The 27,827-nt window shown below is 52.2% G+C and overlaps 2 protein-coding genes across 6 annotated transcripts in view; both read right to left on the bottom strand.

Annotated features, from left to right (window-relative positions):
- Positions 1-2,866: 2,866 nt before the first annotated feature.
- MOB3A (MOB kinase activator 3A) lies at positions 2,867-17,563 on the bottom strand. 2 transcript variants are annotated; one of them, XM_071452113.1, is made up of 4 exons: positions 17,186-17,563; positions 6,743-7,273; positions 4,884-5,086; positions 2,867-4,068 (listed from the first exon to the last, which is right to left on the bottom strand). In XM_071452113.1, the coding sequence occupies exons 2-4, from the start codon at positions 7,158-7,160 to the stop codon at positions 4,039-4,041; spliced, it is 651 nt and encodes a 216-aa protein (XP_071308214.1). In that variant the 5' UTR covers positions 7,161-7,273; positions 17,186-17,563; the 3' UTR covers positions 2,867-4,038. The 2 variants fall into 2 exon arrangements, with proteins under 2 accessions (XP_071308214.1, XP_071308215.1); XM_071452114.1 differs by lacking the exon at positions 17,186-17,563 and adding an exon at positions 12,322-12,613.
- Positions 17,564-20,208: 2,645 nt separating this feature from the next.
- AP3D1 (adaptor related protein complex 3 subunit delta 1) overlaps positions 20,209-27,827 on the bottom strand; it is a 44,333-nt gene continuing 36,714 nt past the window's right edge. For 2 of the 4 annotated variants that reach the window (XM_071452108.1, XM_071452109.1), the window contains 9 exons: positions 27,558-27,656; positions 26,681-26,830; positions 26,513-26,560; positions 25,993-26,182; positions 24,851-24,939; positions 23,850-23,935; positions 23,393-23,514; positions 22,583-22,662; positions 20,209-22,424 (listed from right to left, as the gene is read on the bottom strand). In XM_071452108.1, the coding sequence (XP_071308209.1) occupies positions 22,329-22,424; positions 22,583-22,662; positions 23,393-23,514; positions 23,850-23,935; positions 24,851-24,939; positions 25,993-26,182; positions 26,513-26,560; positions 26,681-26,830; positions 27,558-27,656 (960 nt within the window). In that variant the 3' untranslated portion in view covers positions 20,209-22,328. Of the gene's footprint in view, positions 22,425-22,582; positions 22,663-23,392; positions 23,515-23,849; positions 23,936-24,850; positions 24,940-25,992; positions 26,183-26,512; positions 26,561-26,680; positions 26,831-27,557; positions 27,657-27,827 lie in introns of those variants that run through there. The other 2 variants (XM_071452110.1, XM_071452111.1) reach the window with 2 other exon arrangements.

Here is a 27,827-nt window from a genome sequence, read left to right as displayed (position 1 = left end):
TAACACCTGGAGAGCAGGTGGCTTTTCCAAGACTTATTTATCCAGGAACAATGAAAGTTGTGGGTACAAGGAGCCCCCTGCACTTTCCCCTTTGAGCCAGCTTCACCCCATCCCCCTGCCTGGCAGTGTGGCTGTGCCAGGGTGTCCTGGAACAGGGACACCTCTCAAGCTGTGCCTCAAGCAACAGAGACCTTTCCACCAACAACACATCTTTGGATGAGCCCAGTTTGAGCTCCCCCTAATCTGCAGCTGGACTGCACATCTGTGATCTCCTCTGCAGGTGGGACACATCTCAGGGTTTGGGATGAGACTGAGACCCTTACTTGGAACAGCTCCTTGGCGAGTTCCTGACAGCACCCTGAATTAACACCAATGAAATCCATGTATTTAATTCCTTCATATGTGAACCACTGTCCAAATCTGAGACTAAGACTGGACCTGGGCTGTCCCTAAGGTCCAGCAGGAATTTAGGAAGCAGGGGGGTCTTGTCTGAACCTTGTACTCAACAGAAGGGTCTCTCTTACCCTTTTACATCCTCAGTCTCAGAGTAAATAATTTCAGCTCGATTCCAACTTGATTTTCCTTAGTCTTTTACATCCAACATGGAAGTACCAGAGGGAACCTCATTATTGTACCCTGTTAAATCACATTTTCATAGATTCATATTAAAATCTAACAGTGTTGACAGTGACTCTTTGAGTGACCCTAAATCACTCATCTGTGACAAACTGATGTTGTTGGCAGGATCCTAAATCCAGATTCATGGCAGAACTGAGGCCCTGAAGCTCGTGAGGGTTCAGGGGATGGAGAAGCCCAGCAGGGGAGGATCAGAACGAGCCATGGCTTCCTGGGAGCAGCAGGAGACCCTGCTCTGAAGCACAGGAAAGGAGCATTTCCCTCAGAACATATGGCAGCCACAGCCCCCTCTGTGCTGCCAGCTCCAGGGCAGATGCCATCTGTGCTTTTGGGAAGGGATCAGCCCCGCAGAGGGGAGGCTGCTGGAGCCCTGGGCACTCTACCTGCTCAGCCCAGGCCCTGCAGTGCAGATCTGCAAAGCTGTTCTCTGGGTTCTCAGCACAGCCTTTGTGATCCCTCTGCACCCAGCCTGTGCCAGGGGGATGAGCAGTGAAAGTACCCAGAGGTCCTGATCAAGGCTAAACCCCGTGGTGAGGCTGGGCTCAGCTCAGGGGGCTCAGTTTGGGTGAGCTCAGCCCTGGGGGCTCAGTTTGGGTGAGCTCAGCTCAGGGGGCTCAGTTTGGGTGAGCTCAGCCCTGGGGGCTCAGTTTGGGGTGCTCAGCCCTGGGGCTCAGCTTGTGGTGCTCAGCACTGGGGCAGCAGTTTGGGGTGCTCAGCCCTGGGGCTCAGCTTGTGGTGCTCAGCACTGGGGCAGCAGTTTGGGGTGCTCAGCCCTGGGGCTCAGCTTGTGGTGCTCAGCACTGGGGCAGCAGTTTGGGGTGCTCAGCCCTGGGGCTCAGCTTGTGGTGCTCAGCCCTGGGGGCTCAGCCCCAGGGGCTCACAGCTGTCTGCTCCCTGCAGCACTGCAGCTGCAGCTCAGGAGCAAGTAAACACGAGATGAAAGCCTGGGGAGATGAAAGTGGGGCTGGGGCTGCCGAGGCAGAGGCAGAGCGAGGCTGAGCTGTGGCTCCACAGACCTGTCTGGGCAACATCCTGCACTGCCGGGCGTGGGGCCGGGCTCAGCCACCTCCAGCCTGGCCACATCTTCTCCTACCAAGGTGCTTTTCCTCCTCCTCCTCCTCCTCCTCCCTTGGCTGAGCTGGTCTGGCATGGGATGGTCTTTCCCCCAGAAAGAAAGGGGGGCTGAGGAAGGCAGGTCCCTGCAGCCCTGTGGGTCACAGGTGCCACACGTCCCCAGAAAGCACCCACAGCACCCCAGGAATGTGAAAGGGGAAGCTGAGGAACTGCAGCAGGAGCTGCCCTGGCTCTGAGGGCTGACCCAGCAGCACTCACCACCCACCTGCAGCCCCACCACGGCTCAGCACCTGGGGCCTTGCAGGTGTCCTGGTTTCAGCTGGGACAGAGCCAGTTCTCGCCCCAGTAGCTGGTCCAGGGCCGTGTTTGGGATCTGGGATGAGAATAATGCTGATAACACACCGATGTTTTGGTGTTGCTGAGCAGTGCTTACCCTAAGCCAAGGACTTTGTGTGTCCCATGCTCTGCCAGCAAGGAGGGGCACAACAACTGGGGGAAGCAGGGCTGGGATAGCTGACCCAGGCTGGCCAGAGATATTCCACACCAAGGAACAGCATGTTCTCCAGCTGAGCTGCACCCACAAAACACTGGGAGAGGGCTGGAGGGTGGTCCCAGCACCTCCACTGGGCAGGGGAATGGGCAAGAGCCAGTGCTGCAGGCAGGGAACAGGAGGAGCTACAGCTGAGGAGCCCCTGACTCCCCTCCTGGCCAGGAAAACAATGTGCATCTCCCAAATGCAGAGTTTTTCCCAATTTAGTCCACCAGCCTCAATGACTACACCCCTGGCTCCTTCCCATTGTAGAGGAGCCTCTTGGCAAGTTGGTGAGCTGGAATTCCCCTCCCTTGCCCACTTCCACTTGAGTTTCAGAGCTGGGAGAACAGCTCAACCCTGGGGTACAGAGACACTGCAGACACAAGGCAGCAGCACAACCCCTGGGTCAGGCCCCATGGCCTTGGAACACAGCACAGAGCTTGGAGCTGGCACGTGGAGAGCAGGAGGAACCCAACCAAGCCCCAGGAGCTGTGCCAGGAGCACACACCCACGAGCTCCCAGCTCCCCAGCACAATCCCCAAGGAGCCCAAACACCCCGTGTTTGTTTTGCTGATGGGAAGGTTCTGACGAAGGTGCAGTCACGAGACGCTCGGCGGCGGCGTGTGCTGTGTAAATACAACATAATTTATTGGTTCCATTTCAGAGCACGAGTGGTATTTGTACGAGTGTCCTAACGGCAGGGTGAGAAATGAGAGAGTCACGTACGTACAGAGATTCCAGGGCACGGGAATGCTTTGTAAGGAAGAAGTGGTTGGTTAGTGGTGCAGTTTGGTCACTTACTGGTCCCCAAGTCCTAGGTAGACCCACGACCTACCAGGGGCACTGCCAAGCTCTCCTCGTGCAAGCAGCGGGCGAGGCTGGGGGGCTCTGGCTGCACAGCAGAGATTTTGGTCCCAGATGTGCACAGCTGGATGGGATGGTGATGCTGATGAAGGGGAGAAGGCTCCATACCCCAATGGGAAGCAGGATGGTCCCAGCAGGGTCAGCGTACCACGAGGGACAGGGAGGGAGGGAGGGGATGGAGGAGAATTCCTGGTGCCTGTCCCAGCACCTTCCCTCTGGTGGTTCCCATGAGGAGCTGCCAGTGTGGATCTGTGTCCCCATGGGGACAGTGCAGAGCCACAGCTGGGCTGTGTGTGCAGAGCTCAGCTCAGGGCTGGCCTGACACTTGAGGGCAGATTTCCACTCCAGCAGCACCAGCCTCAGCTGTGGCAGCCTTGGGATAAAGCCCAGTCCCAGCTCACTCAGAGGGAGCACAGGAGAGCCAGGCCTTGGGGACAGGTGGGCACAGAGCAGCTCTGCCCCAAACCCAGACTCACAGCCAGTGGAAGAGGTGCTGGGGGATCCATGTACACCAGTCCTGTACCCTACCTCCAGAGGTGGGAAATGTGTATCCCAAGGGAGGCACTGCTTCCATGGCAGCACCAGCCCCACGACACAGCTCTGTGTGAAGTGTCTGGCTCAGCTCACTCAGGGCACATGGAGGAGGCAGCTCAGGCAGCTCTTCCCCGCTCCGAGAGCCAACATTCCCATCAAGTGGCCCACAAAATATCTTCTTTCTTTTTTATAGAAATTACTATAAAAAAATTAGTTAATCTAGAGCATCTTTAAAAAAATATTCCTGCAGTATCACAGTTTTACATTGAAACTCATTAAAAATATATAATTTCTTCAACAAAACGTCTCTGTTCTCCCCTTGAATCACCTCTCCAGTCTGGGGTGGGGGCTCGGAGTCCTCGGAGGAGGTGCCGAGGTGGGAGCAGGAGGGTCTGAGCTCAGTGGCACATCCTGGAGGTCATTTCCTTCTGTCAAAGGGACAGAGAACACAAGGGACTGTGAAGGAGGATCCCAGGCTCCCAGGTGAGGGTGTAGATAAAACCCCCCTGTGTGTAGCTGTCAGTAGCACTCCCAGGCACGGGGTGACCCTGCTGCCCAGTTGGGGCAGGGCTGTGTTCCCCCCACCACATCTCAGTCCCATCCTGACTGCCAGGTTCCTGACAGTTACACTGCAAGGCCAACTGGTCCTGAATTTGGGCAACCAGCTTTAGAAGGGAATCATGGAATCCTTAAGGGTTGGAAAGACTCCCAAGATCATCAAGTCCAACCATTACCCCACCACTGCTGTGTCACCACTAAACCACGTCCCCAAGTGTCACAGCCACACATTTTTTCTAGGGATGATGACTCCAACACTGCCCTGGGCAGACCTTTCCAATGCTTGTCCCACCCCTTTAATGAAGAAATTTTCCCTTAAATCCAATATAAACCTCCACTGGCACAGTTTGAGAGCTTCCTCCTGTCCTGTCACTTGTTACCTGGGACAAGACTGAGTCCCCCTGGCTGTCCCCTCCTGTCAGGAGTTGTGCAGAGCCAGAAGGTCCCCCCGAGCCTCCTTTTCTCCAGGCTGAGCAACCCAGCTCCTTCAGTTGCTCCAGACCCTTCCCCACCTCTGTTCCTATCTCTGGACATGCTCCAACCCCTCAATGTCTTTGTTAGAGTGAGGGGCCCAAAACTGACCCCAGGATTTGAGGTGGGGCCTCCTGAGAAGGTTCCAGAGCCCTCTGTGACTCCCCCAGCCCTGTGCTGGCCACAGACCCTGAGAGCCCCAGCAGACACTCACCAGGGGCTCCAGCTCCTTGGTGTCTATGAGATTGAACTCTTTCACAAAGTAGTAAAAGTGCTTGTAGCAGGTGTTCACGTGAGCCTCCGAGCCCATCTGGGTGATCCTGTCAAAGTGGTGGATGTAGACGTGGACAAACACCCGGAAGAGCCTGGACAGAATCTTCTTCACCACTGGGAGGAAGTTCTTGGGGAAGGGAGTACCTTGGGAGGGGAAGAGTGGCCATGAAAAACTTTTGGTCAAGTTCAAGCTGACTGCTTAGGGCTAAAATAAATTGGTAAAATAGACAGATTGATGGAAATTGGTATAATAAATTGGTAAAATGGACAGATTGAGCCAAAAGTTCTGTCCCTGGTCATTTCCAGCTCTTGTCTCCTTTTTCCTTTCCTTTGGATCACATTTTTCAAAGCACAGATTTTTTTCAGTGACAGAGTGATGCACTGCTGTGACTGAAAGCAGAGCCCACATTCCCAGCAGTTGTTTCAGTCAGACAAGAGTTTCTTCTACTACTGCTTGATGTATTTATATAAACAGTGCAAAACACCAGATACAACCAAGCAACTTCCAAAGGAAAGGGCTGTTAACTCCCCACAGTTATCCCTTGTTTTGGTACATCTTTAGCTCTTTGGTTAAAAATTAAAGCTGTTTAGGTCTTTGAAGGCTCCAGGACTGTTTGGCTGGGCCCCTGCAGCAGAGCAGTCTGGCCATGCAGCCACCTCCATGGGATATCAGGGTGTAAAGTTCACACTGTTTCTGGAGGAACAAGGACGAGTTAAACCCTTTCCTTGCTCTGCCAGGGCTGCAGCATTTCAGTCAGCATTGAAGGACCTGGTTAAAGCTGAGCTGAAGACAGTAACAACTCAAAAACCCCAAACCACAACCCTCGTGCTGTCGGAAGTTCGTCCTGCAGCCCAGAACAGAACCAACACCCCCAGTGAGGTCCCCAGAGAGCTGCAGCAGAGCCTGTGCAGCGTGAGAAGAATGGCAGGGGAGGGTTTGGTGCTGCAGTTCTCTCAAATCTGGCTGTTTACGGCCCCCCTTGCCTCCCTGCCCACTCCACACCAGGTTTAAGTAGCATTTTGGCACAGTGGAGGATCCCTGTGGATGCTCAAGTGGCAGATGTGCCCCAAATAGGGACCAACTGCATCCCATCAGAGCTCCAACGGGAAAAACACCAGGGCAGGAGGGAGGGAGGGAGCTCTGCTGCACCTCATCTCCTCCATCCCAGGAGATGGAAGCTCAGCTACAACTGCATAGGCTCAATTGTATTTACATGATAATCTAGAGACTAAATTCTTCCATCTTCATCACAAAATAATACCAAACAATCTCTGTCCTAAAGCTGCATTTGGATATGGAGATTGAGGTGACTTAGGCCAAATTCCTGGCAGTAGATGAAACGTGGCCCTTCCCTCCAGGCCTGTGCCAGCATCCCACCCCTCAGCAGGGGCAGAGGCAGCCAGTGTGGCCTCTAATAACAGAGGGGGTGATTATGGCAGGTGACACCATCACCAGGTGACACAGAGCTGTTCCTCAGACCTGGGCTAGCCAGCAGCTCCCAGAGAGCCATCCTGCATCCAGCATGAGCCACTCAGAGACTGACTGACTGCTCCAAGGGCAGCCTCCTGTTTCACTGGAGGCATTGAGGTATGGATACTCGAGGTATCCATGATCCCAGTGGGATCTGGGTATTCCAGCACTGCAGAAGAGCTGGGAAGAGCTCACTGCACAGAGGGAAACTGCTCTGCTACAGGGCTCAGCTGTGCTGCAGCATCTCCTGAAACAGCAACAGGAGCTCCACGAGAAGGCTCCACACCCCTCCCTCCCTCCCTCCAGCCGCAGCTGGAACCCAAACTCACCGACATTGGTGGGGAAGATGTCCTCGTTGTTGATCTGCACCTCGATCCAGTCCATGAGCAGGTTCATGTACTGGGGCGCAGACAGGGCCGTGGGTTTGCGGTACTTGTGCTCGTCCTGCCACCGGTACTCGTACTTGGGCCCCCCCGACATGACGGGGCAGGACTGCTCCGTGCAATAGTCACTGATGGTGCCGTAGATGAGGTTGATGCGGTTGAAGAAGTCCACGACGTGCACGGCCACCCAGTCGTTCTGCTCCTCGCCCGGCGGCAGCTGCACGGCCACCTTCAAGTCCAGGCCGGCGTTGAGCGAGGCCTGGGCCTTCTTGTGCAGCTCAAAGCGCTGAGTGCCCGGCTCGAACTTGCGCTTGGGCCGGAAGGTTTTGTCCTTATTGAACACTTGCTTTAAAGCGTGGGACATTTTCCTCCTCTGGCGCGTCCTGCAGGCCCGCAGCGGTGACAGCCGCTTCCCGGGGCACGGCTGGGGCGACTCTGATCTTCAGAGAAACCTCCCTCTGCTCATCTGGTCCTGATCTGCAACACAGCACAGAAGGGCAGCGATTAGGAACAGCTTTCTCAACAGGAAACCTCGTCTAAATCCCATAGGAAGAGATCTGGGATGCCATCTGGGCCCTCGCCCCACATCTGAGAAGGGGGGGGAGCCCACAGCAGCTTTCTTTCCTTCCTCCCCCTTCCCTTCCCCAGCTGGAGCAGAGGGGAGGGGAGGCTGGAGGGGCTGGACAGAGTCACCTCCTGACCTGTTCCATGTGGGAATGAGGGAACAGGCCCCACAGCCAGGGAGAGGGCTGCCACTCACCCCAACAGTGCCACACCATGAGACCCCAAGGCTGTAGAAATGCCACCACCTGCTTGGCTGACATGCACTGAACAAAGGGTAAAACCAGCTGGGTTTCACCCAGATCCCATTTTCACCTCTGCATCCCCTCTTTGGGAATGAGGCCAGGCCAGGTCATGCCAGCCCACAAGACAGCTCAGAGCTGCTGCCAGGCAGCCCCCACCAAGCCAGCCACTGAAAGTGAGAGACAGGAACCAAGGGGTGGAGGGCAACGAGAAGAAGAAGTCACAGCTCAGGCACCCGGAAAGCAAATATCCTGAAATAACACCAGCCCTGAGAGCAGCCACAGCCTCTTCTGCAGGTGTACACAGACCATAAACATATTTCCCACTTCAGTTTAGCTGCGTTTACAAGTTGAAAACTGGAAGATGAGGGGAAGCTCATCTTCCTCTTCCAGACTGTAGAAAATCAGCTCCAAGGGTGAGACACAAGTTGAGATCTGAAGGGATGCTGACAAGAAACACAGCTCTGTTTATCTGTAGCTAATTATACCTCCTTTGTTCCCACATCCAGCCCCTCACAGAATTTGTGCCAGGCTGCTCTTTGATGAAAGCTTAAGGCAGAAAGCTTTGTGTACCAAAAATATTATTTTACATGTGCTGGACAGAGAAATGAATAAAGTAATAAAAATTAAGCTGATGCCTTAAATAGCATAAATAAGATTCCATAATTTCATAAGCAAGCAAGCAAAAAAAAACCAAAACAACCCCTTTCCCCAAGCAGAATCTACTTAAATTTACATGAGGCCTCAGATTTACATGAGTGTTGCTCCAATAGGTAAATAATGTCCTCAAATGCTGGCAAGCACATCCCAAACTCAAGGTCATGACTACCGTGGTTGCAATCGAGCCCGTCTCTAACAGATGCTGCAGTGCTAATCAGCAGTTCTTCTCTGAAGAAAGATTAAAAAGCTTTAAAGCCAAGGCCTCTTGTTTCCTTATTTAATTACAGTGAGGAAGAAACCCCAAACCACTCCAGTTCACCTCACTAAGAACAGGCTCAACATTTCCTGCGGGAATGGGCTCAGTAACCTCTTCCATGCAGGAGCTGAGAGATCCAAACCCCAATATGGGATATGATGTGTTGGGAGAAACCCTAAAAGCAATTTAATGTGGGCTGAGAGGTGAATCCAGAGCAGATATGTCATCATGGAATGGTTTAGATTGGAAGGAACCTTAAAGACCATCCAGCTGCAACTCCCTGCCATGGGCAGGGACACCTTCCACTAGATCAGGTTGCTCCAAGCCCCATCCAACCTGGCCTTCTGCTGCCAAAACAGCTGCTGTGACCCCATGAGACACCTCAGGGGAGGCCAACCCAGCACAAAGCCCTGGCAGATGTGTCCTCTGGAGCGTGATCCAGCCCCAGACGTGGCAGAGGAAGCAGTGAAGGGTGTGGGGAGACAGCTGAGCAGTGCTGGTTAGCAGGAGCTGTGTCACAGCCTGGCCACATCCTGTGGCAGAGCAGGAAGCTCCAGGGACTGCGCCCACCCCGGAACCGAGGCAGGGCCCCCACAGAACCAGCAATGTGGGCAGCAGGTGCTGAGGCTGCTGCTACTTCCAGCAGAAAGTCCAGGGAAGCTCTTGTGATGAGTTCCCTGCACTGGAGATGGAGGAAAACACATCCTCTCACACAAGAAACCACAAAGCAGCAGCAGCAGCACCCTCCATGTGGCTCCCTGGAGCACTCCCAGCAGTGATTCCACCCCTGCTTCTTTTCTGGAGGATCTGCTCTGCAGGGCCTGCCATGGATGTGGATGTAAAACCTAAGGGTAAAAACAAACATCCCCTGGCTTTGGCACCACACATCAAGAAACAAACACCAATCATTTTCCTCATCTGAGCGGGATGGAAAGACTTCATAGAATCCCAGAATATCCTGAGTCAGAAGGGACCCTCAGGGATGATCAGTGCAGCCCTGTCCCTGCACAGGCACCCCAAGAACCCCATCCTGAGCAGCCCTGGGAGCTCCTGGAGCTGTGGCAGCCTTGGCACCATTCCCTGGGGAGCCTGGGCAGTGCCCAGCAGCCTCGGGGGGCAGAACCTTGCCCTGAGCTCCATGCCAAGGCCCGGCCCAGCTCCAGCCCTTGCTGGGCTCCTGTCCCTGTCCCAGAGCAGAGCTCAGCCCCTGCCCCTGTGCCTGCCCTGGGCAGGAGCTGCAGCCCCCAGGAGCCTCCCCTCAGTCTCCTGGGCTCCAGCTGAACCAGCCAAGTGCCCTCAGCTGCTCCTCAGCCCTTCCCCAGCTCCGTGTCTCTCCTTTGGCCACTCTCCAACACCTTTGGGTCCTTCTGATCTCGTGGTGCCCAAAGTGCCCCCAGCACTGGAGGTGAGGCTGCCCCAGGGCAGAGCAGAGTGGGACAATCCCTCCCTGGGCCTGGTGCCCCCAGCACAGGGGGGCCCTTGGGGCTGCCAGGGCCCAGCAGTGACTCAGATCCAACTTGCCCCTGACCAGGACCCCCAGGGCCCTTCCCACGGCGCTGCTCTCCAGCCTCTCATTCCCAGTCTGTCCCTGCATCCAGGGCTGCCCCATCCCAGGGCAGGATCTGACCCTTGCCCTTGTCACTTTTCACATGGCTCAGGATTTCCCAGCCCCCCCATATTATCAGGGTCTCTGTGCAGGGCAGTTTACTTGGTGTGGAGGCAGTACTTGTCCTACAAACAAATCCCTGATCCTATGGAGACATCATCCCTGAGAACTGAGGAGCTCAACACAGAGCAATTGTCTCTCAGACGATTCAGCATCTGTGTGAAGCATTAGCAAAATGAGTAGCTGAGACATCAAGCAGATGCAGCCTATTTAATTACGGTCTCTGACTGCAATGAGCAAAAAGAAACATTTAGCTCTAGGAAAAAAATAAAAATAAAGAGGCACAGAGACCAAAGCATCCCTGACATTGCTCAGAGATGATATCATCTGTACAACACCTACTTCCACAGGCAGGAGTCACAGCTGACACCGCCCCCGCACACAAGGGAAAGGAAAGGTTAGAGACAATTGGGAAATGGGACATGCAAAGCACCTGGATGGTATCTGCAAGCTTTAAAGGTGGGGGGAAAACCACTCCCCCCTAAACAAACCTCAGTACATTTTGTTGCCTCCTCCTTTGAGCCAGCCAAGATCACAGCAGACGTCACTGGTGCTCTGAGAGGACCTTGGCCAGCGCTCAGGATCAGAGCCCATGACCCCCGTGGGCTGCCCAGGGCACAAACACACCTCCAGCTTATCCCAAGGACACGGCAGGAGCAGCTCCTGCTGTGCTGACTTGCCTGCCCAGGGGCTCAAGGCCTGGCCCTCCCTTTCCCTCCCATCCCAAAAGCTCCTTTTCTCTGACTCCCTGCTTGTGCAGCTCCAGTCCTGGGCTGGTTTTGCTGCCAGGGCTGTTGGCACTGTCCTGCCATTCCTCCTCCCTCACCAGGAATGGTGGATCATGAGGAGCTGCCTTGCTCTAACACCAGGCTCTGGGCAGAGGAAGGAAGCCCAGGCAGCTGCTTCCCAACTCTTGGTCACTTGTAAAAGCAGCTCAGAGTCTGGAAAAGAGAAGAGTCAGCTCCTCCAAAACGCCAGGAGACTGCCTCCCCTTGCACCCTGCTGAGCCATCCCGAGGTTTTGCAGGAGCCAGCAGAGTTCCCGACAGATCCTGCCCTCCCTACAGAGGCAGAATGGCCCAAAAAGGACTCCAGGAGTCCCATGACTGCTCCATCAGTGCCAGCCCCAGCAGCACTCCATGCTCCCCTCTGCTGCCAGCACTGCACAGGGCTTTAACAACAGCCAGGGAAAACCAGCAAGGCAGCAGTGAGCAAGCTCCTACCTGTGCTTCTGGCCTCAGCAGTCACTCCTGCAGAGGGCTCAGCCCCGCTCTGCACCCTCTGCAGCACTGGCAGGCGCCGAGGCCAAGCTTCCTTTTTCAAAAGAGGGGGAAAAACCTCCCTGTTGATTTCATGGGCGGCCACAAGCGGCGGCTCCGCAGCTGGGGAGGGGTCAGACACGAGGCCGCCTCCCTCTCCCTCCTCTGTGACTCCAGCGCCGGGCCGGCCACATCCTGCTGCCTCTGCTGGAACAGCACAGCCCAGAGAGCAAGGCAGCTCTTCAAATCGGGGACTGTCCAGTTTCCTGTCCGGGAAGCCAGGCTGCTGTCCTCGCATCACTTGTAAGCCTCGGGTGGGGAGCCTGTGACAGCCACCGTGTCCCCAGAGCTCCCCAGATGAGGGAAGCCACGATCCTGCTTCCCCCTGAGCCATTCCAGGGTCCTCAACGCCAGGCCAGAGGTCCCAATACAGGACACAAAACCCCTCTGATTGACAAAGCAGCCCTGATGAAGGTATTTTGGATGCACCGAGCATTTCAAGTAAAAACCTGAATTTACAGAAGAAAAGCAGCTTCAAACGGGCAACTTGCACAAAACAGCCAAGACGGACGCTCATGCACATTTTTTCCACGATTCCATCCCCCTCCTCCTTTCACAAATCCCTTCCCATGGCCACTCTGCACTAGCTCAGTGGCTCGGGACAGGATGATCCTGGTTTGCTCCGATCAAAGGAGAGATTTTACTACAGAGAGCAGGGACCAGAACAATCCTGGCAGCCGCAGCGCACTAATGGCAGCCAGTTTCTGTGCCTCCAGAGCCAGTCTGGCAACAAACGAGGGCTCGTCTTCCTGGGAGCAGACTTGCAGCTGCTCTTCTGAATGGATTTGTGATATGAGGAGCGAAGGTCTGCCCCGTGCTTACCTCGGGCAGGGCAGGGCAGGGCGAGGAGGGCTCCGTGTGGCTGGAAGGCACCCCTGGCCATTCATAATCCCGGCCAGCCGGCACTTCCACGTCAGCCGCTTCCTGTCTGGCACTGCCTCCAGCCTCCCGGCCCAGGGAGCTGCCAATGTTTTCCCAAAATTAATCCTTCCCCTCTGCAAGCTCTGCCTTTCCTCCTCCCGCAGGATCACTCCATGCTGCTGCAGGAGAGCTGAGCCACGGCTGTTCCCTTCGGCATTGCCTTCCCTGTCCATCCCCCCAGCTCAGCCCCTGCAGCTGAAGCTGCTCAGAAGTTTCTGGAGAAGGAGCAGCTCGACCCAGCCCAGCTGCACCTCCAACCCCAACCCCAACCCCAACCCCACTTCATTCTCTGCAGCACAACATCCACATTTTTCTTTTAGCAGCAGCCTTCGCAAGCAAATCTGAACAGGGGCACACTGGAAATGCTGAATTCCCAAGGTTTGGGCAAACAAAGAGCCTTTTGTCTCTCACCAGAGTCAGCTTTAAGAAGGTCCTGCTTGTTGCCAGCCACCCCCAGGCCTCGCTATTCCAATCTGCTGCACAATTTGGAAATTCCCGAGTAAGAAATGGTACAGATCTCCTGGGACTTCCCACGTCTCCAGGCCCTTCCTGGAAAAAGGGTGGCTTAGGGGAAGAGGTTGGTTTAGGAGCAGGACAAGGCTATATGAATGAGAAGAGAAAAAAGCATAATAAAAGAGCAAAAATAGTTCTCCTGGGCTTTAACTGGCATCTCCTTCGCCCCTGCAAGGCCAAGCATTCCAGACAATCCCAAAGTTGAGTTAGTTTATGGAATAAAGGGAAAAGCCCTGTTAAATTAAGCAGTATCTGGGATAGCAGAGGACCCACCAGAGATGAGGGGAGCTCTGGCAGAGCCCATCAAGAGCTGCAGGTGGCAATGCTGCTGCTTGGAGCAGAGAGCCCAGGTCAGCCAGCAGTGAGACACCAGCATCCATCCCAGGCAGATGGATAAACAGGGAGTTTATTGCTTGGCTCCCAGATCAGGACTGACATTCAGACCATGGGCAGTGACAGGAGGGATGTTATGGGTGACACTGCTCACACTGCACAGGGATGCTGAGAGAGGGCAGGTGAGGCAGTGCGTGCTGGGGAGGCTGGAAAACCCAGTCTGGCAAGGGAGAGGGAAGGCAAGAAACCCAAATTTCCAGCGTGGTTTGTCCCCCTGGCCTTGCTCCCCACAGCCACAGAGGGAGAAAAGCCACACGAGAAAGTAAGCTCTGTAAAAGGTCCCTCCTGCTTCCCTGCCCAGAGGGAAAGGTCAGGCAGCAGATGCTGCAATCCCCAACTGTTCCCTTGGAACAGCAGTGGCTGCAGGGAGCCCCAGGGAGCCCCGGGTGTTACTGACTCAGGGCCAGCCCTGCTGCTCTTCCTTCCGTGACATCTGCATCCATTGCAATGTCAGGGCCTTGCAGGGCTGCTGGAAGGTGTCCCTGCCTCCCGCCGGGCTGGGGCTGCGTGTGGAGGCAGAGCTAATCCTCTGTGGGCTCTGCAGGGCTGTGCTGAGCTGACAAGCTGGGTCACGACTCAGCACGGGTTAACTGCACACACAACAATTGCCAGGGAAGAGCCCAAGGCCAGTGATGGCACAGTAGGAGCAGCTCCCACTTTTCCAGGTCCTCCAGGAAGGCCTCTTGCTGTCCCCACTATAGGGCTGGAAGGGCAGGGCGGTGTTATATTAAGTCCCAGCTGAGCTGCTTGTCTCTCCCTGCTTGTCCTGTCCTCATTGGACAGGGATATTTCTGGGCCCAGAGCAGTTCCATTTCCTCTAACTTTGGGATCTGCCCCCACCCAAGTCAACGCTAACATCAGTTTGGAGCATGAAATTTGCATTAGGATGATAAAATGACTATGGCACCATTGTAACAGTGGGCTGGGATCCCAGGAAGTGTGGGATCACACCCCAGGGCTGAGCTGGAGCACGAGCTGGCCACACAACCAGCCTTTCCCAGAGCATGGATAATCCCAGGGACAAACATCCCTTTTCCCTATGTTAATGTCACACGTTTGGATGAATGGCAGGATTGTTTCTTGCTGACAGCAGAGGCCCACGAGGCCTCTCCTGCCCTGGCAGGAGATACAGGAATAACTCAATCCCTTAGCACAGCTCCAGGCACAGAACGAGCCCATGGATGTGGAGCTGGAGACCACCTCAACACCAACCACATCACACAGCCAGAGGAAAAGGGAGAAGGAAGCAAAGGCAGCCAGAAAACAGCCCCAAGGGAGGCCTGCAGAAAATGCAGGGCCTTTCAGGGCAGCCACAGGGCCAGCTCAGCTCCTGCCTGGGTGGCTCCAGCTCACCTTCTGTCCCACAAGTTCCCTGAATCAGCACAGGGTCACACATGGGAGTGTCTGCAGCACCACCACGGTGGCCTCGTCTCACTCACACTGACCCAGCACCAGCAGCAGCTCTTTGGGACCTCAGCCAGGTTTTCTGGAGGAAGTCAAAGCTGTCAGATGTGATGGATTGTTTTGCTCTGGCTTTGCCCACTTGCAAAAGTTGCTGTTTTGTTTTTGGGTTTTTTCCTGGCCTTCACTGCCTCCATTCCTTCCTCTGCTCTCCCTTCTGCTTCATGCACCCAGAGCAAAAACCCACCCAGATACACCAGGAGCAGAGCAGCACCTGCACCACACCACCAGCTCCAGAGGGAAGCAGGCAGCAGAGCAAACCAGGGATACCTCTGCCTCCCAGGGGCAGCTGGAAAAAGGAGGATAAAGGTGCAGCCTAAGGTGCACTCTTTATTGACAGCATTAGCTGGTATTACATATTCCTAAAGATAAGCTGATAAAGCTCCAGCAAAGCTGGTTCTGGATCCACTTACAGCAGCATTTATGGCTCAAGAATCAGAAAATACTTCCCCGTCTTACTAGAAATTAAAACTCAGAAATTGAAAGCAATTCCCTTCCCAGGCCTGTGGACAGGATGGGAAAGGTTTTGCAACCTCAGTGCTCTGACCCCAGATACTTTCACCACTCACATGGGACATTTTCTCTTTCATTAGTGTGGCCGTGGAGATCCCTGGCCCTCACAGAGGAGCAAGAGTGACCAAGCACAGCAGAGATCTGGACAGTCCAACCTCCAAAATGGGACTAAATCACCCCATTCCAGTGTGGGGGTACTTTTCACCCCATCAGCAGAAGGGCCATGTTAGAGGTGGACAAGGAAGCAGCTGGCAAACAGCTCCAGAGGCAGCAGAAGTGAAACAGGACAACTTTGCTCAGGATGCTGAGTCTACTCCGAGCTCCCCAAGCCTTGGCCAAGCACAAAGGAGAGCCCATTTCCATCTCTGATGATGGCACAGGTGACAGAGCAACAGAGCATCCCAGGAGCTGCAAGGTGAGCCAGGCACAGGGAACCAGCTCCCTGCTCAGCTCCTCACTACAAACCAACAGCTCCAGGTTTTGCCACCACTGGAAAGAATTCCCAATGCTTCTCTCCCTCTTTTTGGGAATTTTGAGGAGTCACAAGCTCATCCCAGGTTCACCTCACAGGAAGTGACTAAGACAGAAAGTGAATCTGAAACATGGGATTCACAGTCCAGGGAACAGCAACAGACAAACAGGGAGCTGGAAGTGAGCCTGAAGTTGGGAAAGGAAGCAGAGTGCAAGGACAAAGCCCTGGGGACTGTGATAAACAGGTGGCTGGGGAAGTTTCACATCTCCCAGCAAAATCCCTCCTTGCCATGGCAGAAGATTTCCAGACCGGAAAGGGACTTTTAACAAAGGGATGGAAATCTAGAAAGTGTGGCCACTCTGCAGCTCTTAGAGGAGGGAATCTTGCCCTTCACTAGCACTGACAGAAAAGCTTTGCCCAAACATCTGTGCTGCACACTGGATAACTCCAGATCCCCTGTCCTTTCCCTCCAGAGGACTTCCTGCTCTTTCTTTTGCCTGTCCTTCTCACTTTTGCCTGTCCTTCTCACACAGGCTCTCTGAAGGAGCTGAGCTCACTGTGCCCAGATCAGAGCAGAGGCAGCTCTGTAAGATCAGGATTCCTGAGCCTGCAGCAAGAGACAGAAGCAGAGCAAGAGTTTGCTTTCAAGTTCTCCTGACACGTTCTCCCTCATGACAGCTGAGCCGTGGCTCACCATGACCTGAAAAAAAATGGAAAATTCCCCATTCCCCGACCAGTTTAGAGACTGAAAGGCTGGAACTTCAGAGCTATGCCTTTACCTATAGCAGCTGGGCTGGAGAAAGCCGGGAAGGAGAGGTGGGATGAAATAGGGAAGTTGAAAGCTGTAACTCCACAGTTGTGCCACCAACCCCCTTACTCTCTGCGATATTTTTTTTTCCCTCATTATGAATTTTCCGGTTGCTCACGAATCCTTCAGCAGGTCCGACCCCTCAGAAGGGAGGGGACTGTGCCCAGCAGCCAGGGCTCTGCTGGGGATGTTCCATCCAGGGGGTTTCTCCTCAGGGCCGGGCCAGCACAGGCAGATCCATGCCCTGATCCATGCCCCGATCCCCGCCCGGGGGGCTCCGGGCCCTCCTGAGGAGCTCAGGCCGGGCCGCGGCCGCCATCGCCCCCCGCCCAAGCAAACACAAACAATTAAAGAACGCCCACAGCGGGGATGCGGTGGCCGCAGCTCAACAGGTCCCGTCCCGTCCCACCAAGGCCGGGGAGAGCCCGGCCCGGCCCCGCCGGGGGAACGCAGCCACCGGGGCTGCGGGGACACGTGAGCAGGGCTGGGGACACGCGGCCCCCTCCCGGCCCCTTTTCCCCGGGGGCCCCTCCGAGCCCGTCCCGCAGGGCCCTCCTCCCTCACAGCCTCTCCCGGGTCCCCTCACAGCCCCCGAGCCCCCGCACCTGCCGGGCCGCGCTCCCTCGCCGGCGGACGCGCACAGCTCCCGGGCCGCAGCACTCCCTCGCCGCGGGCCGCAGCACGCCCCGCGCGGCCGCCGCGCTCCCACCGCTCCCGCGCCCTCCCGCGCGCCGCTCGCGGCCGGCGCTACTTCCTCTTAAAGGGGCCGCCCCCGCCTGCGCCGGCCCCGCCCACGGGAGGGACGGGCGGGGAGGGGGAAGGGGAGAGGCACAGCGGAGGTTGGTGAGGGGAACCGTTCGTGTTTTATCGTATTGTTAAAGTTTTATTCTAGGGTATTTTACTCTGTGTTCTTTTATTCTATTTCAATATTTTATTCTACTCATCTGAATTCCTTTTACTTTATTTTCTTCTATTTTCTTTCATTTTCTATTTTAATTTTATTTTCTACTTAATTTTGTTTCTATTTTATCCTTATTTTATTTTCTATTTTATCTTTATTTTATTTTCTATTTAATCTTCTTTTTATTTTCTCTTTTTATTTTATTTTTTATCTTTATTCTATTTTAATTTTCTATTTTAATTTTCTGTTTGCTTTTGTTTTCAATTTTATTTTTATGTTTTCTTCTGTTTTATCTTATTATTTATTTTCGTTAATTCTATTTATTATTTTATTTAATTCTGTTATTAATACATAATTCTATATATTTTTTATAATTTTTTTCTTTTATTCCATTCCAGTTATTTCCCTCTCTTCCCTTTTATTGCTTTTCTTCTATTCTGTTTTATTTTATTTTTTTAAATTTATTTTCCCATTTTGTTCTGTTTTGTTTGTTTTCCTTTATTCCCATTTATTCAGTGTTTGTGTTTTTGGGACAAGGCAGGGGGGTCTGAGCAGGGCGTTGGTCCAACGAGGGCAGCTGCAGGGACCTGCCCAGACCTCAACTTTAAGGTCATAAAAAGGAGAAGTGGCCAGAACCAGCCCCTGGTTCAAAGGGAACTGCTCACAAACATCAGGATGGGGAAAGTCAAACCTGGCTGGGAAATCCCTGGGAAGCCCAAAAGCAAAGGGTGCCAAAAGCTGAAGCAGAGCTGGGAGCTCCTGCCCCATGAGGGGTTTTCCAACACTCCTGGCTGGAGCCGGCAGTTCCCCAGCCCAGGTGCCCCACAACCTCTGCAGACCCCGGCTCAGTCCCCAGGTGTTCACAGCCCCCAGCCCGCACCCCAACTCACAGAATCACTGAATCACTGAATCACAGAATCACAGAAGGAGCTGAGCTCACTGTGAATCACTGCGCTGGAAGAGCCCTTCAAGATCATCGAGTCCAACCCAGCGCCAACAGCTCAACTGAACCCTGGCACCCAGTGCCACATCCAGGCTTTGTTAAACACACCCAGGGATGGGGACTCCACCACCTCCCCGGGCAGAACATTCCAGAACTTTATCACCCTTTCTGTAAAAAACCTTTTCCTGCTATCCAACCTGTATTTCCCTTGGCACAGTTGAGGCTGTGTGCTCTGGTTGTCAGTGCTGACTGGAGAAAGAGCCCAGCCCCAGCTGAGCACAGGCACCTTTCAGGAGCTGCAGAGAGCGATGAGGGCACCCCTGAGTCTCCTTTTCTCCAGGCTGAGCAGCCCCAGGGTGGTCACAGCCCCTCCCAGCCCAGCTGAGCCGCAGAACCGGGGCTGAAGCCTCAGCTCCTCGGGGGTGTCTGTTTGCCCGAGCTGGCCCCGGCTCACGGCAGCAGCTCGGGGGCTCTGCAGAGCAGCTGATCCCGCTGCTGCTCCCGGAACGCGGGGCCCCTCTGGCAGGATTCCTCCATGAGCAGATGATGCTGCTGTGCCCCAGGGCAGGAGCCTGAGTGCCAGGCTCGTGGGCAACTCTCGATCACAGAAGCGAGGTTGGGAGGCACCACTGGGGCTCACCTGGCTCAGCAGGGGCCCCTGAGCACATCAGGATTGTTGTAGCCAGATGGCTTTTGGGGAGCTCCAGGGAAGGTGACTCCACCGCCTCTCTGGGCAGCTCTGTCACACCCAGGGCAAAGTCCTTCCCCTGCTCAGGTGGAATTTCTTGTGTTCAGTTTCCTCCCATGATCTCCGGTCCTGTTGCTTGGCCCCAGCCTCTAGCAGTTAGTAAAGCATATATCCATATATGTAATATATAAATATATTGTCTATATATTCATTTCTGCTCTTCCCCCTGCCCCAGCTCCCACAGCCTTTCCCCACAGGAGATCCTCCATCCCCTCATCATCCTCACAGCCCTGCACAGGCCCCAGAAGAGCCCAGAACTGGACACAGCACTGCAGGGCTGAGGGAGGGGCAGGATCAGCTCCTGCCCCCCAGTTCAGCTCCTGTGGCTCATTTCACACTTGGGGTTTGCTCCAGGTGCTCCCTGGGTTGGGATTTACTTTTGTTTCCATCCCATTCCATCAGATTTGTGCAGTCCCAGCCCATGGCAGGTCCATGTGGGATTGCAGTACTGGGAACTGAGGAGCTGGATCCTTCCTGCAGCAATGGGGCCAACAAGCTACCGGGCAATTCCAGTGCAGAACTGGTGGCTCCTGACTCTCAGCCCCAGGGATTTCTATCCCAAGATGATTCTCACAGGTTCTGGTGTGACTGGAAACCACTGGGGCTTCAGCCAAGCCCAGGCCTCATTCCTGCTGTGGCAGGACAGGGCCTTAAGCCCCACATCAATGTCACCACGTTTGTCACAAATCTCACTGGAGGCCAAGAGGAAGCAACAGCAGGGGTTGATTCCTCCCATTCTTCCAAGGGTTGAATTTTAACTGCAATCATGATCCAAAACATAAAACAATTAATGGAGATTTAACTGAGATAGTCTGAATTACTTTTTCCTGTAATTTCAGTGTTAGTGACAGCTGCTGTTGCAGAGCTGCCTTTTAAGGGGGTGGCACTTGGAATTCCCTACCTCCTTTGGGAAGGAGATTCCTCTTACCTCCACTGAAAATCCATTATTCAAGCCCTGGGGTAAATCCATGCCCTTGATTTTGGGTCCATCCAAACTGGAATAGTCTTATGAAAGGACCATTTATAAAGCCAAAAATTTAACTTTGTTTTGAAAGTTTATTGGATCATCTTGACACAAAATCATTACAGCAGCTTGTGGTATGTTGTTTTCTTTTTCTTTTCTTTTTTTTTTTTTTCCAGGGAATGTTGATAGCAAATAAATTTGTGAATGTAACACATCATACAGTTTCAAAATTCTAGAATCACTGCACAGGATTCTGTAAGAGACTCTACATGCTAAAGTGACAGTTTTCATCCATGAATTAAAAAACCCAAACACTAATTGAGGAACATTATCCTTTAAGACAATTTTAATATGTTCAGTTTCTAATACACAACTGGCTAACCAAGGGAGGCTGACCAAAACCAAACCCTCCACGTTGTGGCAGCGCGGTCGGACACGGAGCTGGGCCTGGCAAGGAACCCAGAGCACCAGAGCAGAGCCTTTGCCAAAATACCTCCTGTGGGAAGAGTGTAAAGAGCACAAGACACGCGTAAAGTACAGGACATCACCCAACAAATAAGATCAACACTTGATCCTGCTCCCTGCGTGGGGGTTTGGTGTTTTAGGAGTGGTGGTGGTGCTGGAGACGTGCAGACCCAGCCAGCTCCTCCCCTGGGCACCTTTTTGGAGCAATCAAAACTGCTCCTGCTCTGTGCCTCAAAGCAAAATCCTTCCATGGAGTTTTGCTCACTGGGTGTGGAACTGCAAGGAAAGAAACAGAGCAGGGGAATACAAAATAAGTTGAAAGCAAGGGATGTTGTAGAAGGACATCAACTGAGCATCTCTGCAGGACACTGTGACATTCCTTTCCTGTCAGTGACTCCACAAGATTCCAATAGTGCAGAATGGGCACTTCCCAGACTCTCCCTTCTTCTCCCTAAAGCAACAGCTAGAGTCCCAAATCTGCAGCTCCTCAGCCCCCTCCCCACCCTGCCCCCTGAAGGGAGAGCAGCTCCTCATGAGCCCTCTCCTGCACCCTGGCAGGGAGAGGGGATCATCATCCTCCTCCTCCTCCTTCCTGCCTCTGGGACATGGGGTCCTCATCCAGCCCTCTCTCCCTGGCAGGGAGGGCTCTGCCACAGGGACCCAGGGGCCTTTGTGCTGCCAAATCTGTCTCAGTGCTGCAAGGGCAGGGCTGGGGGACACTGAGGGGACACAGACAGAATGACCCTGCTGGTTTCAGAGCCCAGGGGGAGGACATGGACCTGCACACAAGGGGCTGCACCCATGATTGTTTCTCTAACCTGGTAATGGTCAACCTCAGCTGGTGAGCAAAAGGATAAAAAAGCAGGAACAGACCCCTTTGGATTTCCAGTTTCTTGCTACAGCTTAACTGTTCAGGAATGTGAAATTGAAGTGGACTCATAAAACACATCAGCAGAGACAGCTCAGAGGGGAGAGGCCTGACAGACTCCGTGTGTGGGGCAGCCGAGGGGAGCACAGACCCAAACAATAACACTTCCAGCCCGTTTCATGCTTCCACACTCGACTCTTCCAGCTGTCACTAAAAGAAGGTTAAGGCTCAAGGCAACTACTATAAACAGAAACTCAAACATCCCAGTTCCCACAGGGCTCCTTTGGATTAGCTCAAGGAGATGGAGGATATTTATATGCTGATCACAATAGATCTTGAGATAATAATAAATCATATATATATAAAAAAAAAGAAACAAAAAGAGGCCTTCTGGTCCAGCACCAGCCTCTGCTAGAAATATACATCAACTACAGCAGCCCTGAAGACATATTTCATGGCTAAGGATTAAGTCAACCTTCCCTGGCATAAGCACAAGCAACAAACTGTGCTACTGTTGATAAAGTCCTGCTCAGTCGCCGTCCCACACAGATGAAGGTCATGGGATCATCATGAGCTGCTGAATAAATAGTGCCCACCCCTCCCTCCCTCCCTCCTCCAGTCATGTCACCAGGATCTCTTTGGGCTAGAAAGGGTTAACACCACAGTTTGTAAAAAGTTCTGAAAATAAAAAGGTAACATACAGCCTTAAAATGTCTAAACTGCAACCAATGGTGGAGTGAACTGAAAGCACGTGCCCCAGGGTAGTACATGCGTACGAGGGAGAAACTTAACACTTGGGTCTGCTCGTCTTTACATGTTGGGTGTGTTTCTGCTCCTTGGAATATTGTATAAGGAATATTCAGCACTTGGACAATGTCTCTTTCATCTCATCCAACAAGTTGCTAAGCAGGGTAGAATCATTACATTTCCCATCTATGGATACAGAGTTCTCTCCCTTGGAAAGGAAAAAAAAAAAAAAGAGAAAAAAACCATTAGCTTCTCTTCCAAGTGGGGATAAATGTGTTCCCAGCCAAATTCAGGGACTGGAAAGAGGCAGAGGAAGGCAGGGAAGGCTCCAGGTTTAGCTTCCCTCAGGGGTTACAGTGCTCTCACCTTTTTTACCAGTAGGCAGACGTGATGGCCTTGGATAGAACGGCTGTACATGGATGCACACGAATCAACGCGTTCCACAACTGCAGAGAAACAGCAATTTCATTTCATTCCATTCCAGTTTAATTCAAGCCCTGCTTCCCCTGGAGAGCAGCCCTTGCTCTGCCTGGCCTTGAGGAACAGAGGCTTCTACAGAGGGGAGGAGGAAGTCAGGGTTAAGATATGCCTGGCTCCTCGTGGCTTCTCTCTGGGACGTTTCACAATAATGAGGTGAGTCATTTGTCTCCTAAGCCACAAATGTTCTGTGGCAAAAACACTGCTCAGAACGTAGATTTCTTCCCCAGAAATACTTCCAGTGAGGCAATGTCTAATGCAAACACCAGAGCATGATGAAACAGCCAGTTGTTTTGCTTCAGCCAGTGCTTGTGTTTTAATTAATAAACCCAAAGCTGAATAGCTGGGGCTCTCCCTCACTGAAAGGAGGCACTGGGGAAAGAGTCTGAAACCCTGCAGATCAAACCCATCCTCCAGAGAACAGTTACAGCATGAACTCCACAGCAGCTGCTCCCATGATAGCTGTCACATGCCTCACTGGGCTGCAGGAATTCCACAGGGACACAAGGAGAATTCATCTTGAAGAACACTGCATGCTTTGAGTGTTGCAAAACTGGAGAAAACTCTCCCAAATGTATTTAATCTGGACATCACCTGCTCCTGTGGTTGCTGAGCCCGTGGAGTATTATGCCCACCAAGCACAGCAGAAATTTTAGAAGATGGAATTCTGCAGAAGGTTCTGCATCAAGGAAGACTCACCTGAAAAATGATGATGAAAACAGATCTTTGCCAGTAGATGTTGGAAAGAAATGCTAATTCCATCTACTTTAATAGAACTCATGTGCAGATCTCCAGACTCTAGGAGCTTGGCAAAAGCATCACTGCAGAACAGGAAGGAAAGCAAATGTTTTATTAGAAATGCAAGTGAAATCTGTGCCATCAGCCCCATGAAACATGTCAGGATACAGAAGCTTAAGTGCTATCAAGCTCTAGGAAAATGGATTTACAGCAAATACAGAAACCACACTCCAGAGCCCACTGGAGCAACTTGTGCCCTCTTGCTGCCAGAGCTGCCTCTGGCAGCCTGCAGGGCACAGAGCTCCCTCTGCAGAGCCATTTGAAATCAGTCACTGGACATATCTGAGCAGTCACCCCTTAGAGAGACACTGCTCAAGCCCTCAGGAGCAGGCAGGGCTCAGCCTGCCAGGGCACTCACCTGTAGCAAGGCGTCGTGATCAAGTATGAAGCACAACTGAAGTGCAATTTGAAATCTAGTTTTTCATGGGTTGAACCTTCATCATCCTGCAACAGGGCAAAGGAGAGCAGGTGAGGGGGAGCCCTGAGGCAGCCACCCCCAGCCACCACAGAGTCACCAGAGAGGAGCTGAGGTTCCCCTGAAGGATCAGTGTGAGAACCATCCCACCACAAGATCAGCCCACTCAAAGCTTTGGGCAGCTGGGCTCATACATGCACCTACAACAGGTAAGGGACACACTGGGCTGCAGTTCTGCCTGCACTCTGCTGAAAATGAACTGAGCAGACTGAGTTTAAACCAACACTTGGAGATGTGGTTTTACAGTTCATTATTTCCTGAGCAAAATGATAAATTAATAGTTCCCAGATTCTTAGGTACTAAAATAGGACTAGAATGCTATTTTTAAGAAACTCTTAAAATGGAGACAATGGCTGACTCGGGAGTAGCCACAACTGTCTCCATTCATTTCCTCTGAGCATCTCTTTCATTAATAACTGTACTGAAATAACATCAGAGACCCACACAGTCTTATCCAGTCAATACCTATTAAACAATGCCTTCACTCTTGGTCTGGGTTTCCACTCTTAATAACTGCATCTAATTCTCATTTTTGTTTTGCAGCCTTGTACCAGGCTGCAGTGTCAGTGAGATCAGAAGGAGCAGACCCTGCTCCCTGTGTCCCCTCCCCAGCAGGTCAGTGTGATTTTCTAGCTGACAATGTGGCACATGTTCCAGGCTGCCTTGCTCACACGCTGACAGCAATGACAATGCAGGAGGTGCTGACGCAGGACTGGGGGCACTCTTTGCACAAGATGTCATGTGAAAATGTTCCTCACAGAATGGGCTGCTGCAGCAGGCATGAAATGATGCCTAAAAAAAGCTCCAGAGCAGAGCTTCCCACCCGAGTGCGGCTCCCTGACGCAGTTCCCAAGGAAGCAGAGGCAGTTGAGAGCTGCACTTACTTTGACTATAAAGGACAGTGTTCCTTTTAACTTCTGAGCCATAACAATACTCTGAAGTGTAAACACAAACTGGGCTTCATTAGAGATTCCTAGTGTGAAGAGAGGAGAGGGAAAAGTCAGGTCAGAACATGGTTTCCAGATCTGAGTAATGGTTACAATAAACTGACTTATGTGCAGACTAGTTCTGAACCAAGTCTGAAATTCTCTGAGTTGGAAGAGAGTTCTACACACAACTGCTGTGATGAGTCAACAATGTTACAGCACTTGGGTCTCTCAGTAGCAGCAATGGGAGCTGGCATTTCATGGAGGTTATTGAGCAAGTGCCTGGGCAAAGTGTCACAGTGTCACAGATTTAAACTATTTGCATAACTGGAATTATATTATAGACATTTCAGAGCAGCTTTCAGAGCTAATTTGAATTCTAATTTTTCTATGTTTTGCTTTTAATATACAAGTCTGTGTCAAGAACTGCCACATACAGATTTAAAACAAATCAAATACCCCACTGCTTTCCATAGGGGATTGAAAAGCTCTCTGAGGCCATTCCAGCCCTCTGTGAGCTGTTCCAGGATTCAAATTAACTCCTTGGTGAAGGAAGGGAAATTCAGGAAAGTTCACAGATTTGACTGTACTACTGTGCTCTGTACAAAACCATTATCATTCATTTCTGTGCTTAATATTTCAGCTGCCCTCCTTGCACATCCTTATCACAAACCTGCACTGCAAAAGGCCTCTGCCATTCAAACAGGGGGACAAGAGCTCCAGAATAAATCCAGAGTGGGTTCTAATACTTCACAAAACTACTACCTTGGTTTATTTTAAATCTCATGGCAAACACATCATGAATTTTGGATTCCTGCAGTCAAAGGTGTGCCAGCCTGCAGGCACCTGGCAAAGGAACTCAGACATTTGGACTCCCAGCCCTAGATTAAGGCTTTGCTCTTGCTGTGCAGAACCACCTGCATTACAGCCATACTGGGAGAAGGCTTATCCTCTCCAGGGAACTGGGGAAAGCCCAGCAACACCCAAGCAGAGATGTTTTTTCTGGAAAACAGCAAGAAGTTCAAGCAGCTCTTTCCACAGGAGGGCAGTGCAGGGCCAGCCACACTCCAAGAGCCCTCCCTGTGCAAAGCTGTGCATACCAGGGGGGAGCTGGAAGGGCACAGGTATCCCATCGTGTACTGATGATCCTTCTGGTCGGAGCATTTTAGTGTTGAGAGAGTCCAGGACATTGAGTTCCATGCTCTTAAGGAAGCTAGTGCTCTTGTTTTCAAAGATAACAGACACAGTAACTTGGCTGTCATTCTGGAGGTTTCCTTGAATGTCATAGGTCTGCAAATGAAGGGAAAAATGTCACAGGAAAGAATCAAACTTCAAGAAACAGAATACAGAACACATTTATCCGATTTCACCCAGGGATAAAACCAGGTTCAAAAGGGAGGTAATTTGGTATAGCTTATGGAAAGATTATGGAAACACACTGGTGATCAGCTAAGGATTGGGAAAATATCAACTTAGAAATTCAAGTGGGCCACTCAAAGGAAAGGAAATAGAGCCTGGGACTGAAACAGTTCTTCAGTTATGTGATGGGTACATAAAGGAAAGAATCCCATCCCCAGGGCACCCCTCTCTCAGGGCACCCAGAGAACAGCCCAAACTCACCATTTTAATGTAAGGGTTTTCAGCAAGAAGGCGGTAACTGGACATGGGCTGCAAAACAAGAGAACCCACAGTCACACCAGACCTGCTGACTCTGAGAAGAGCTGTCCCTGCCCTCCCTCCCAAGCAGCTGAGCTCTCCCTGTCCCCAGGCCTGGGCACAGCCACTCACTGGTAGTGGCTCATCCTCTAGTGTCCCATTCTGCACCGACTCCGGGGGCTCCTCCTCGCTGTGATGACTCTTCTTTTTGGATTTCTTTTTGTCCTTTGATTTCTCTTCTTTCTCTTTCTTGTGCTTTTTCTTCTTATGCTTGGAGGATTTCTACCAAGAAGAATGAGAAACTACAAGAAACCCTTAAAGAAACCCTTGATTTCTAGCTATGACCCCTCCACCACACTTCCAGCTCTGGACTCTCGCTCTCTGCACTTCCTGGACTGCACAAAATTTCCCTTTACAGCAGAACCCAAAACAGAGCTACCATTCCTCAAATCTCAAAAGTAACTCCATGTGGAGTCCCAGTAAACCCTGCTCCCCACACCTTATCCCCAAGTAACTTGGGAACAGCACAGGGCTGAATCTCTCCAAGTGTTTGGAAGCTCAGCTTTAACTGGGACCTGTCCCTTGGCTCAGGGACACGAGGTGGTCACAGCTCCTCAAGGATGCAACATTTGCAGGCAGTCACTGCACTGAACAGATGCTGTTGGTAAATCCTCTGTGCTGTTTTTTGAGGAGTTTGAGACAGCAGGAGAATATGGCTGAAAGGTGACAGCAACTTCATAGAACCAGAGAATTGTGAAGGTTGGAAAAGATCTTTAAGATCACCAGGTCCAACCATCAGCCCAGTGCCACCACATCCACAAGTGCCACATGCAGAGGTTTTCTGAACATTTCCAGGGACAGTGACTCCACCACTGCCCTGGGGAGCCTGTTCCAATGCCTGACAATCCTTTCCATTAAAAAACAATAACAACAAAATCTTACCTAATATCTAATCTAAGCCTCCCCTGGTGTAACTTGAGGCAATTTCCTCTTAACTTGAGCCACTTACCTTTCCTTCATCCTCCTCCTCCTCATCTTGTTCTTCCCTTTCTTCTTTTTTTACCCCTTGAGATTCAGCCACCACAGCAGTGCCCATTGCAGGCTCGCTCTGAGGAGATGAGCAGAAGGATTCTGACACTCATGGAAAGCAGCTGGAAGAACCCAGTCCCACACCAGGAGAAACTCAACAGTGACAACTCCACACAACTGTTATTTCAGAAATGACATTAGGCTAACATGGAATCAAGGCTTTCATTTTATGCCTCTGAAACCCAGCAAA

This window comes from Agelaius tricolor, unplaced genomic scaffold (assembly GCF_023055355.1).
Source record: "Agelaius tricolor isolate 1412-34295 unplaced genomic scaffold, bAgeTri1.0.p SCAF_33, whole genome shotgun sequence".
In the NCBI taxonomy this organism is placed as follows: Eukaryota; Metazoa; Chordata; class Aves; order Passeriformes; family Icteridae; genus Agelaius; species Agelaius tricolor.
The sequence above is the reverse complement of the archived record's forward strand: the minus strand, read 5'-3'. Positions and strand labels throughout refer to the sequence as shown.

What these genes read in the sequence shown, in the direction of transcription:
- MOB3A (XM_071452113.1), bottom strand. Translation starts at nt 7,160, where the DNA reads ATGTCCCACGCTTTAAAGCAAGTGTTCAATAAGGACAAAACCTTCCGG. An exon ending in CATCTTCCCCACCAATGTCG is followed by an intron (nt 5,087 to 6,742) that starts GTGAGTTTGGGT and finishes TCCCCTCCCAAG; the next exon opens with GTACTCCCTTCCCCAAGAAC. An exon ending in CCAAGGAGCTGGAGCCCCTG is followed by an intron (nt 4,069 to 4,883) that starts GTGAGTGTCTGC and finishes TCCCTTTGACAG; the next exon opens with AAGGAAATGACCTCCAGGAT.